The 13,378-nt window shown below is 42.6% G+C and overlaps 1 protein-coding gene across 11 annotated transcripts in view; it reads left to right on the plus strand.

Annotated features, from left to right (window-relative positions):
• KALRN (kalirin RhoGEF kinase) overlaps positions 1-13,378 on the plus strand; it is a 701,923-nt gene that overhangs the window by 342,253 nt on the left and 346,292 nt on the right. For all 11 annotated transcript variants that reach the window (XM_036018207.1, XM_036018206.1, XM_028504792.2 and 8 more), the window contains exon 10: positions 5,740-5,862. In XM_036018207.1, the coding sequence (XP_035874100.1) occupies positions 5,740-5,862 (123 nt within the window). The remainder of the gene's footprint in view (positions 1-5,739; positions 5,863-13,378) is intronic.

Genomic DNA, 13,378 nt, shown 5'->3' on the forward strand with positions numbered 1-13,378 from the left:
ATCTCTCTTGGAAAAAGGATGTTCTGGGAGAGGAGTAATTTCTGGGTGAAAGATGGGGCACACGAAAGGAGGCAGAGCTTTACAAGTTGTTTACAAGACTGTGTGCTGTGGTGGCGAGCAGTCCTGGGCTCACCTGGGCTGGTGTCCCCAGTGGCAGGGTGAAGGTCAGACCTCTTGCTGAATAGAGAGGCACAACTTCTCCCAAGACGCTGGGGCAGGAACTTCAGCCATATCTGCCCTTGAGAATTCATGGCTATGAACATTCATTGAGTATCTCCTGCGTGTGTGGTGTTGGCCGGACTGCTGGGGGCGGGGCAGGATGAAAGGGTAATAATATACAAGGTGAGAACTCCACACACCAGTGGTCCCCAGCCTTTCTGGCTCAAGAGACTGGTTTCATGGAAGACATTTTTTCCATGCACAGTGAGGGTTGGGGGGTGCAGTGGTTTGGGGATGTTTCAAGCACATTACATTCAAGCTTACCTCCTCCTGTTCAGCCTGCTTCCTAACAGGCCCAGACCAGTACCAGTCCGTGGCCTGAAGGTTGGAGACCCCTGCCATACACCATCAGGAACTAACTTCCTGCCAAGAGGAGCAGTGGAGAGGGTGGAGACACACCGAGAGAACTGTGAATGCAAACTGGGAGAGATGCTAAGATAGTTACCATAGGAGTTGAGAGCTGGAGACATTCACCCCAAAGCTGTGTGTTGGGGTGATGAGTTTGAGTTGAATGAAGTTCAACATGTCTTAAGCAAAGCATTCTGTGCTAAGAACCATGTTGTGTCTGGGAATCACAAGGAGTCTGGAGTCTGGTGGGAGAGACAGATCCATGGGCAATAATTGTGGTTTGAACAGAATTGGAGGAGAGTGACACCACCCCAGCCGGGGTGGGTTATTAAAGAGGAAAAGGCTTCCCAAACTAGTGATTCTGAGATGGTGCTTAAAGAATCAGTGGGAAGGAGCCTGGAATGGGGACATTTCAAGTAAAGTTAAATATAGTGACAGTAAAACTCAGGAGGTGGGAAGCAGCTTTTGGGATATTTAGGTGTGAGGCAGAAACTTACTGGAAGTGGGGTAGAAAGTGGGGTGGGCCGGCCACGGAGGACTCTGCTTGTCAGGTGAAGGAGCCCCTCAAACACTGCATCCCAGTGAAATGCCCTTTCAAGAATGCATGGATTAATTTCATTTAAGATTAAATTTGTGTTCTTCAAATGGATTTGCTGTCTCTTATTTTTTAATTTTTAGGATCCACCTATATTAAAAATATATAATTTATTTTTAAACCATAGTGTATAAAATTATTTCTTTGAAACCAAAGGCAGATTTTGCCAGAAGCAGATGGACACTATCATTGGGTGCTACTTCCCACTCAAGTTCAGAGGCACAGCTGTCATTTATCAAAACCAGAACACAAATATGAAAATTGAAAGAAAACTTAAGAAGTCTGTCATCTCTATGAGGTCCCTTGTAAGTTACTTGCTTCTGCAGTGACTAGGTTCTCCTTCCATGCAGTTATTGAAGCCATGTGCCTGGGGTCAACCTTCCACCTGCCTCTCTACCACCTTCATAACCAATCACCAAATACTCCCCCAGATATTACTCAAACTTGTCTTTCTGCAGACACTCCCCATGGCTCTGTGTAAGCCACCGTTATCTCCCATTGGGATTTCTGCAGTGGCCTCCTGTTTTCCCATCTCTGTTTGCTGTCCTCCAACTAATTCTCCACAAAGCAGTCAGGACCATAATTTTAAAATGCAGATCCCATGATATCTTTCTTTTCCTTGCAATCTTTTAGTGGCTCTTAGGATGAACATTGGAATCTGACTCAGGGTTTAGCAGCATCTGGTTCCTGCCTTCTCTGGGCCCATTTCCTCCTTACTTCCTACCCAAGCCATGCTAACCTTTCTAATTCCTAACTTAAGTCCTATTCCCTCTCACGTCTCAGCTAAACCTTATGTCTTCAGAGAGGCCTTCCCTGACCCCCCAACTAGGAGCTCCTGACTGTTACTACTTTTCACTATTGCACTTAATGATGAATTGTGTGATCTGGGGTCTAGTGCTTGTTACTCACATAGCCTGAGCTTCCAGAGTCACAGCTGCACATGCTTTGTTCAGTAAGGTCCCTTGGCTGTCCTCGTGCCCAGCGCTGAGGCACAGTAAAGCTAATAAATATCTAAATATGTGAGTATGTGAGTATTCACATGCCACATTGCTCCTCTGCTTCCCAAAGACCTCTCCTCACACACAAACAAAAAGGTAAAACCTTCTATATTGGGAACAAATACCAATTCAAAGCCATTAATAGGTATAATTAACTGTCATTCTGTACTATCCTAACTATAATTGATAATTGAATATTTAAAAACTACTATAGATGAGAGAAATTAAACAAGGGTAGCTAATAAGAAGTACTTTGATAGGTACATACACTTTGGAAAGGTCCAGGGTTTGGCTAGGAATGCAATTTTTTCTTTAACCAGTGGTGTTCAGAGTCTGGGACTCACCAGAAACTGCGGGACATCCGGACTTCCAATGCTGCGCATTTAGGGTGTGTACATGACTGTCAGGCACTGCTGCTCTCTGCCCAGAGGCACATTGCTATACTGGCCACTCTGTGTGGGCAGCTGGGCTCCACTCCCAGGGCTGGGAGACATGGATTCAGGGTTGAGAGAGCATGGGGTCCAAGTGTGTGTGTATCGAGCTGTGCTGGCTCTAAGTGAACTATCTGATCCAAAGTGGTCAGAAATCAGCATTTTAAACAATAGCTTGTGTTGATTATGTGTGTTTATTCTCAGGTACTTTTTTGGTCTCCTTGTATTACTAAAGAAATTTTGTTTACTTCCTAAATCATTGCTTTTTCATTTATTCAATTGTTCTCCATGCGGTCCCTGAATCCTCATTGAGGTTGCACAGGTTTTCCCCACAGCTTCAGTTCTCATATTATTTATTTATTAATGTATTTTTAATTGTTGTTCAAGTACAGTTTTCTGCCTTTTCCGCCCACCCCAGCCCAATACCCCAGCCCTCCCAACCTCCCTCCCATTTCTGTGCCCCCATTGTTGTCCATGTGTCCTTTATATATATAATTGTTCTAATGGCAGAAGTTGGACTAAATAGAGGCAATGTACATCACAGAACAATCAAAGTTATGTTTAAACTAAGTAAAAGCCTCTCAGATGTGAAGTAAATAGATTTTTAAGTGGTTACAGTAGAGCTAATTAAGTAAACTCACTAATTGAAAATGAATTGACATTTTAAAGAAAGCAAAAGAGCTTAAACAGAAAACAATTTGCTTTTTATTTTTATTATTTTTTTACTTCTTTTTATTGTATTTTTTCCATTACCATTTACTCTCCTTATATCCCCCTCCTCATCCCTCACAATCATCACCCTGTTGTCCATGTCCACGAACCCTTTCTCCTTTCGTCTGGGTCCTTCCATGCCCTAGACCGCCTTCTGCCCCCAGAGCTGCCATCTGTCCTCCGTCTCTGAGTCTGGCTCTGTTTTGCTTATTAGTTCAGTTTGTTCATTAGATTCCACATATGAGTGAAATCATGTGCTTTGTCTTTCTCTGACTGGCTTATTTCACTTAAAAGTTTAAAAGTTGTGAAATTACCCCCAGAGAGTATAAAAGCTAACCATTTGCAAACTAGTGGATGAAAAGCAAATTTCTTTAACCAGTTTGCTTTAAAATAACCAATTTTATTAGAGCTGGAGATAAAAATGAAATGAATTAAATACAATTTCTGAAAACAGTGCTAGACAAGCAGGTCACACTTAACTATTCAAAACTAAATTAAGAAATAAAGCTGTAATCTGAAAACTTGTCATAAATTCCAAAGCATTCATGGATGGCTGCAAATCAGCTCTTTTATATATAAAAATTATCCCCAAGCTTCAATTCATTCTTAAAAGGGGATTAATAAGAGTTTAAATATGCATAAAAATTATAAAACTGCACTACCCATGGTATACAATATATGAGAAACTTCATACTTAGAACCATTTATCTTTGATCTTGCATGCGAGAGAATTGTGGGATCTTGCAATAGAGAATTGTGGGATCAAATTGTGGTAAATCAAATAAAACTGCATTCTCCTAATTTTTTTTTTGTTGTTGAAATTTCAGCGTACGTAATTCTAAGAAAACGTAGGCTCTTCTTTCTTCTAAGAAAGGAACGTTTAGAGCTCCTTTCAATGCTGCCTTTCATTCGTTTGCAAAATAAAAATATAGTTCATTTAGTACTTTGATTTCTTTTTACAGATATGCCTCCAAGTTTAAAAAATATGCATATGTATATTGCCAGAATTGGTTATATAAACTGTTTAAATCTTCACACTCAATGTTTAGATAAAGTCATTCTGAAAAAAGCCTTTTTAATAGACAATTACCTGGCCTTTGGCTTTGTTAATGGCTGTTTGTCAAACCTCATTAATATATTCATGTCTACATTTCTCTAACACCATCTTGCTGTGGGCCTTATGATACTGTCACTGAAGACTTTGAAGCCTTCTATAGTTTGCACAATTACAGGCACTTTAATTAATTTATCTCAAACATCAGAGGAAGTGGAGCCAAAGGCTGGATTCGGTAGAGCTAGAACTCCCATGCCTGCAGACCATCCTTTTAAACAGGCCTAGTTCATCTAAATCATTTTCCCAAGGGTCCTTCTAAATCTGAGACGGCTAATACATCATTAATCAAATGTTCAGTTAAAGTTTAGTGTAGTAGGAGTAGAGTAGACTCAGTTATCTTGGCAGGATTTGTAACAGGTGTGTCTATACTATTCTGATTTAACTGTGGTCACCTGATCTATTGAGTGCCAACTCCTCAGAGACCAGAGAACGAACTGCTTCCTTTCTCCTACATTTCTGTCAGGCTACCTGAGCAAATTTGAATGGATGTTAAAGGCTTTGGTCCTCCATACATTCCAAGACTTTCACTAAGGGTTTCCACCACTTCTGTCAAGGGCCGCTCAAGACAACATATCTTCTCGCTCTCTCAGTGTCCCCTCACTCATGTCTCTACTGCTCCAGCAACCTCTATTCCAGCTCCCCTGAACACCAAGGGACATGTCCTGAGGCCACATCACTAGGTCTTAAGCCTAGAAGGACATGGAATTGCCACTGCTTCCCAAGAGAATCACAGATACTAAACACCTTAAAGATGGAAAGACCTTACTTTATTTGGTTGGTTGGTAGGTGTTGATTGGGAAAGAAGCCAGAGAGGGCAGTTGGCCTGGTGATCAGCTATCTTGTGCATAGCTCCAGCTGTGGGCTGACTACCCTGGACTTTATTTCCAAGATTAGAGTCCCAAGAGGATGATGAGGCAGGATGTCTACCACTGACTGCCACTGCTGTGATCATTTTCATGGTAGAGGGAGGTCCAAGGAACTGCCCTGACCTGATACTACCTCATTGATGTGGTTGGAATAACGGTAGTGAGGGCTTAAACTGGGCTAAAAAATGGACTAATTAAGGTTGAGAAAACTGAAAATGCACTGAGGGGATATTCCAGAGATAAAAAAGGATGAACAGAATTCAGGTAACGATGGGACTATTATATTGCCAATAGCAGTAATGAAATCCGCTATATCCAGTGACTGAACATTTCCACCTGGACTGCTTGCGGCTTTCTGATTGGGATGGGGTCTCTAGGACTCTTGTGGTCACATATGTTGTCACATGTCATTCCTTCTACCCAAAAGTCATTGTTTCTGTCTTCTTCCTCTGACCAGGTATTAGACTGGATTGAAAACCACGGTGAGGCCTTTCTCAGCAAACACACAGGGGTTGGAAAGTCCCTGCACCGAGCCCGAGCCCTGCAGAAGAGGCACGATGACTTTGAGGAGGTTGCTCAGGTGAGGTGCTAGGTGTGCACATGTGTGTGTGTGTGGTGGGGGACTGGGTGAGAGAACCAGGGCTTAAGCGTGGTGGTGTATGATGGGGCATGTCGGGCTGATAGTCAACGGTTTCGGGGCTGCCTGTCTGCCTAATGCGGGGAGACCTTTGTCTGCTCTTGTATCACTAGGTGAATGGTAAATAGGCCCTCACTTAATTGTCCTCCAAGAAAATCATTCTGCTGGCATGAGCTGTTAATGACTTGTCTACGTAGTGGTGATGACAGGAGGGAATGACATCACAACCATCAACAACCCAAAGCCACCCCTATGGTTTTGATCGCAGTTGAGTGGGAGCTAAAAACAGTGGCCACTCTGCTCACAAAGCTGTGTACCTTCCAGGATCTTGAGAAAGAGATGGCGTCTGGTCACAAAGCCATGCACCAGCAAGGCTGAATATTCCCAGAGAAGTGCCTTTGCATCATTTGCCAGTATTTAGTTTGTAATTTGCACAATATTCAGCCTTTTAGCTGAGATGCATACCTGTGCCAAAAATGGCACTGTTTTCTAATTTGCATAAAGAGCCTATATGAGAGGACTTAAACATTTGTCTTAATGGTGAAATGATGTAATGGTGGAATTTGGGGGGTGGAGTTCTGTTCTGAGCCTCCACCCCCCATATTTTATTTTAATTTCCTTGGGAGTATTCCAGATGGATCCTCAAAATCTTTACCTTCAAGATGAAATACTGCTGTCCAGTTATGTCGTCAGGTGTGATCAGTTGCAGGGGAAAAATAAGACTCTTATGAATAAGGAAAGGGAAGAGGCAGCTGAGAAGGGAATCAGTAGGGGGCGGAGGGTTGGGTGCTGCTGGAATAGTGAGGATGACAAAGCTGGGTTTCCACACCACGGCTTTAACCAGCACTGGCTCTGATCCCACGTGTGGGCACTCAGTGTGGGTGTCATGCTTGGCATTGTGCAAAGCCCCATCTCTCACCCAAGGAAGCCACCAGCCCGAGACAAATATGAGCCAAGAACCAAAGGAAACTGGTGGAGGACAGGAAAGTAGTGGGAGCATACCACATCTCTAGGGGAGCTGCATGTGTATGCTGAAAAGTGAGAGGCCTGGCAGGGGCCAGAAAGGTTGGGTCAGCAGTGACTTGAACCTGATTATTGTAGATGGATTAGACCTAGCCTATGGAATAAAGCCTCACATGGAATCTTGGTGCACTGTTGGTGAGAATGTAAAATGGTACAGCCATTGTGGAAAACAGTGTGGTGGTTTCTCAAAAAACTAAACATAGAATCACCACATGAGTCAATAGTCCCACTTCTGGGTGTATACCCAAAAGAATTAAAAGGTGAGATGTGAAAAGGTAATCCTATACCTGTATTCATAGCAGCATTATTCACAATAGCCAAAAGGTGGAAGCAACCCTAGTGTCCCCTGATGGATGAATGGATAAACAAAATGTGGTCTGTACATACACACAATGGAATATTATTTAGTCTTAAAGAAGGATCCTAGCACATAGATGAACCTTGAAGACAATATGAAATGGGTCAGTCACAAAAGGACAAATACGTATGAGTCCACTTATGTGAAGTAGTCAAATTCATTGAACCAGAAAGTAGAATGGTAGTTGCCTTCTGGGTGCCTCTCCAGGCTGTTAGGAGGCAAAGGATGGGAGAGAGCCATTTGGACTCCATGTCTGCTGAGAGCGGAGGTTATGCTACCTGGAATAATGTGTTAGAACAGAGCCGTCCCATCACTTTGATGCTCTTGCCTTTTGGCTGTCCTGTGGCTCAGCCCCTCCTCGCTTAGGGAGAGTATCCCTAGAGCCACGCACAACCCTGACCCAACCCAACCCACCCCTCCTGCTGCCTTTCTGCTGCAGCCTCATGGGCAATGCAGCCCTGGTTACAGGCTCATGAGGGGGCTGTGGTTTTATGTGTTTTTGCAACTAAGCAGGCCTGGCAGCTACCTCCACTTTAACCCCATTTTTCCTAATTACTCCTTTACTTTTCTCACTGACACCTGATAAGCCTTTCATACAGGACAATGCCTTTCATTTAGCACCAGACACATATATAACTGACACTAAAGAAAGAATGCACACATTTTTAAAGTTATGTTTCCATTATGTATTTTATAACCCACCAATCCTGATTGACAGCTGGTATTTGTCTCGTTTGGTAAGAGAGGCCACTGAGGCTCAGGGAGTTATTCAGTGTGCACAGGTCGTCTGGCTCGGTGGTGGTCCTGCTGGGGTTCTACCCCAGGTCTGACTCCAGTCATGTTCTTACCCAGTTCCACACTCTCTCTCCTTTTTGAGCTACAGGAACGGAGCATAAAACTCATTCCCGAGTGCCAGTTTGCTCATGGGAAGTGCAGGACAAAGAGCAAGAATGGGAGTGGGGATGCTGGTGTGGCCATCCTGTTTGACATACACTGCAATCTCTTCATGTGATCCCTTCTCCCTGCCTCTGCTTTCTGATAAGACTGTTATCTTTGTGAGAAAGAAGAGATGGTTCTGCCTTCCAGAAGGCTCTGCTTTTAGGAGGAATGTTTCCTCTGGAAAGAGGAACAACAGATGTGAAACACCTGACTACAAAGGGAGCACCTAAGCAAGGGGCCCATGAGGTGCTTGAGATGGGTGGGTCATGTAACCTAGACATCAATCCTGTTTTGTTCCCTCATCCCCCTCTGGCGGGGGTGGGGGGAGTGAGCAGTGGAGCTGCTTAGCACCCTGGAATTGGTAGTCCACTTAGGAAAACCAACTCTGACCATGGCAAAAACAGATGGCTGTCTGTAGCTGCCTGCTCTGCCTGCCTTGTTCTGTGCAATGTGATCGTCATGCTCAGGTGGTGAGGGGGGGCAGGTCCTGACAGAAGAGGGCGCTCTCTTTCTCTCTTGCTTCTGTTCTCAATTAGCTGAGGGCCACTGCAAGGAGAGGAATGGATTTAATCAGGAACTGGATAATTTTTGAGTTCGTGATCAGTGACAATAAGTGAAAGTGTACAAACTCTTCTTATTTTGGGGTGCTGGTTATGAGAAATAGTCAGGAACGGTGTCACACACGGTGTGAAGCAGGAAGCTGGGGCGTCACTTGTCAGTAGTACTAAAAAGGGTCATGATTTAGTGAAAAAAACACTTTCAGTTTTATAATTTGCATGATTACTTGACCTGAGGATGATATGAGAAGGGAATTCTGAGCTCCCATTCTCTATACTCAGGTTTAAAAAATTGACTTGAATCAAGGCAGGAAGAGAGCTGTTGGCTTGTGTTCAGCTCCCAGAAATTTGCCCTCTGCAGGCCCAGCCCTCAAGCGGAGATGGCTACACACAGGGGTGGGCGAGGGGTGGAGTAAAGTCCCCAGACAAAACCTTTCTGCTCTTGGCATAGTGGGTGCACCTGTGTTTTCATCAAAGACATTTATGGCCATTATTAAAATAAATATAAATGATAGCTGTGAAGAAATAATGTAGCAATCCATTATCTCTCATTAAACTTTACATTTTTCCCTGGCTAGTGTGGCTCAGTGGGTTGAGTGCCAGCCTGTGGACCAAAGGGTTGCTGGTTTGATTCCCAGTCAGGACACATGCCTGGATTGCGGGCCAGGTCCCCAGTAGGGGACATATGAAAGGCAACCACACATTGATGTTCCCCCTGCTCTTGCTCTCTCCCTTCCCCTCTCCCTCTAAAAATAAATAAAATTTTAAAAAATAAACTTTAAATTTTGTGTTTACTAGCTCCTGAACACATTTTAAACAGACTCTTCAACTATCATTTGAAGGAAATAAATTGAGTGTTTATGAGTCCTCAGTTCATCCTGCAGATGGCACTCTTTGAATAGCCTTCGGTGAAGCTGAGGGGAAGAAGCAAAGGAACCGGTCCTGACAGCTTGACTGAGGAAGGTCCTGACAGGCGGGTGGTGAGGGTCCAGGGCCATGGGACACACTGGGGGTCTGTTCCTACAGCTCTTTTTTAGTCCAAGCTACTGGTGTTGTCTGTGCTCAAATAGAAGACCTGGTCACTAGCAGGAACCCCTTCTGGTTCTGGTAGATTCTTGACTCAAGTCTCCTATAAACTCATCAAACAATGGGAGCCATAGAGTAAATGAGATTTGAAAAGATACTTACTATATTTTTATATTTACATATTTTTGGCATGTCATATATCATTGAGAGTGTAGACACGTGTAAGATGAAGTTGCTGCCTGTGATAACACAGCTGTCAGGAGACAGGTGCGTCATATCTGCTCAGGAGACAGAATGGGACACAGAACAGTGACTCTATCCTGAGATATTTGCTATTACTTAGTACTCAAGTGCCTATGGTTTACATAGCAGCTGTGCATTCTCTGTTAGCGGTCTGATTTATAACCTCATTATCTGAAATGCCAGACTTTCTTTAGGCTAGCTTAGTCAAACATTATCAAGCATTTACATTCCAATATATGTATATAATCTAATGTCTCAAAGCACCAGATCACATTTAAGCAGTTAATCATAGTAAGTAGCATTAGTGTAAAATTTTCGAAAAACCAGACCATTTAAAGAAAGATGTTTAAGAAATATAAAAACAGAGTCACAAATAAGTACTTCATTCAATAACCTTTGGTTAGTTATTTCTCTATCTGACCTTTGTTTTTTCCCTCCAACTTGAATAGAATACACTTCAAAATTTTTTCGTTCTGAATCTTGGGGTCAAAGTAGGCAAAAATGGAAGAGAAACATTTGGCGATCCAATGAATACACCTGCCTAGGGGGTGGTGTAGTGACCTTTGGAATAAGTTACATCTTTCTTTTCATGCCTGAGACCAATTATAGCAGCTGCAAATGGAAGCAGAAGGGGAAGAGCCTAAATAGATGCTTTTTCACACTCCAGCTTCTTAGAGAGAATGAAAGGTTCTTAAGCAAGATAAAAAAAAATAGTGAAGAAGAAAACCAGGAAAACGCAGAGAATTTAATGTCATAAAGTGGGCAAGTGGAAGAATGTGGAAGTGCAGAGAAATGAAGGACAGACAACCTCAGGCTTTAGGTCTCGCACAGCGCTCTTCCTGTCAGGGCACACTAGGCCATTCCCTCCGCGGACACTAGGGAGAAGTTGCTGGTGTGAGCTTCTGAGGGGGTCCTGTGACACTCGCAGGAAGAAGAAAGGTGTTACATGTCATGGATAACTCTGAACCAAAGGCTTTGAAGGTCACTTTGTATACACTTGATGTGGAAAATTAAGAGGGGATCAGAGCCAATATCCACAATATTATAGAGAGCCTGCCAAGAACCTCTTATCAAGACCATAGATTGTCACCGCCCCTGCCCAATTTTGCTGCTTCCAGTATGAAACAAATGGCACACTCAGAAGAACTTGGGAGTGCATTCTTAATGACTTTAAAGTTCTGGGTAGCGAAGTAAAAGACTTGAAGGCGCAGGTGGTGTTTTTATCTCTTGTTTCATATGATGGTGATGATGCAGGGAGGCTTTCAGAAGCAAGTGGCTGCCTGTGGAGATGGTGTTTTAAAAACTTTCCTGGACTGTAACCTACAGAACCAGAATAATGGCCTTCTGACAAGGGACAGAGTTCATCCTGTAAAGACTGGGGAGGATGTGCTTTGGTAGAAAACATTGTTGATCTATCTAGAAGGATTTAAGGGAATTTTGAAGTGAAATTAGGAAATCATCCCAGTAAAGCCAAAAGCAGCTATGTGATGCACCGCACAGGGGACTTAGAAAGAAGCACTGTGAAGTAAATTCCCTTAGTTCGTCACCTTAGGTCTAAAAAATATACAAGAATATAGATTGCAAACAGTATTTATGGACTCTCTTATCTATGTATCAACCAAAGGCATGTGTAACAAGTAAGGCACTTTCACGCAAGAAGATAAATACTCCTGAGACTTCAGGGTATTGAGCTCATAAATAGAAAATGGCAATAGAAGAGTATGTTTTGTTTAAAGGACTCTTTCTCATATGAGGGGTGAGGGTCTGTCAGGAAGGCTCATGTCTCTGTGACATCTACAAACCTGAGGGTAGTAAACAATATGGAGAAATAACAGAGATTAAAGGAGAGCAAAAAGGAAGCCATGGTCGTTACTGGAGAGGACCACAGTCTGGTCCATCAGATGGAGGATATGGAAAATGCTGTCATGTGAGTTCAGTTCTGGCTCAGAGAAAACTATGGTGATGATGAGAGTCCTCAAATTTCCTGGCATCTCCTGTAAATTTTGTGACACTGTAAATAAAACATCAATAAGTTGATGGGAGCAAAAGGTTCTACATGGTAGAAAGCAAATCAATGTAGAAACACTTGAAAGAGTATAGGTTGTCTAAACTCTCAATAACCTTGACCTTAGATGAAAGGGTTTAGACTTTGCTCTTAGAACAAAAAGGAATATTAAAGTCTTCTGACTGATGAGACAAATTAAAATATAACCTCTAAACCAGAGGGATAAGAATTTCTCTGTTCACTGGCTATTTCGATCACATATGGAATATTGTGCCTAATTCTAGAAAACATATTTTCAAAAGGACATTGACAAAATATGCTGTGATTGTTAGGTTGCCAGGATAGTGAAATTGAAGTAACTGGATATGTTCAGTTTTAAGTAAATAAATTTTTTAGTGAAAGGCAGGGAAGTGGGTTTGATAGTTTCAGGCTTCCTGTAGAAGAGATAAGGGTGGAAGGTATAATGAAGCCACTTTTAGTTTATTTTAGGTATCACTCTAACCCACAGTTGCTTTTTTATGATCTGTCTAAAACTAGAATGAAATGTCTTGTGATGTAGTGTGCTTCTTATCACAGGAGGTTTTCCGGTAGAGGCGACCCTTATTCCTTAGAATATAAGCATCCACAAGCCTTTTCCATCTTAAAAACAAACAAATAAATAAAAAGAAACCAAGACTAAGTTTCTTTGCCCCCCCTTTCTCATTTCTTCTTCCCTCCATAGTCCAAATTCTTGAGAGGAGTCTGTATTTGCACTTGTATTTCCTCACCTCCTAGGTGCCCTTGACCCCTGCTACTGGGCTTCTGTTTCCTCTGGCTACCTGAGGTTCATCTTACCAAAGTCTCCACTTGAACATTTTTGCTAAATCCAAAGGACACTTTTCAGATATGAATTGATCTTTCTGAAGCAGTTGACCCTAATGACCACCTCTGTCTCTTTTTTTTTTAAGTTCTCTTCTACCAAGAAGACTTCCATGATATCATGCTCTTGTGATTTCTTTATGTCTTTATGGCTGGTCCTTCTTAGACTCTTCTCCTTTTTCCTCAGGATTTGTTACTCAGATCTTCTCTTCTCACTTTATACTCCCTGCATGATTTTATATTCTTTCCCAGGCTCAAGGGCTACCCCTGCTCTGGTGGCTCCCAAATCCATGTTTCATCTCTGACTTTACCCCTGAGCAACCTGTTCATAAACTTACTGGCTTTCTGAATACCTCCACTTAGATTTCTCAGAAGGTTCTCAAATCCAGTGTGTCCAAAATTTATTTTTTTATCTTACGCCCTTTCCCAGTGTGCTCCTCCTCTTGTATT

Source organism: Phyllostomus discolor, chromosome 2, assembly GCF_004126475.2.
Source record: "Phyllostomus discolor isolate MPI-MPIP mPhyDis1 chromosome 2, mPhyDis1.pri.v3, whole genome shotgun sequence".
Classification (NCBI taxonomy): domain Eukaryota; kingdom Metazoa; phylum Chordata; class Mammalia; order Chiroptera; family Phyllostomidae; genus Phyllostomus; species Phyllostomus discolor.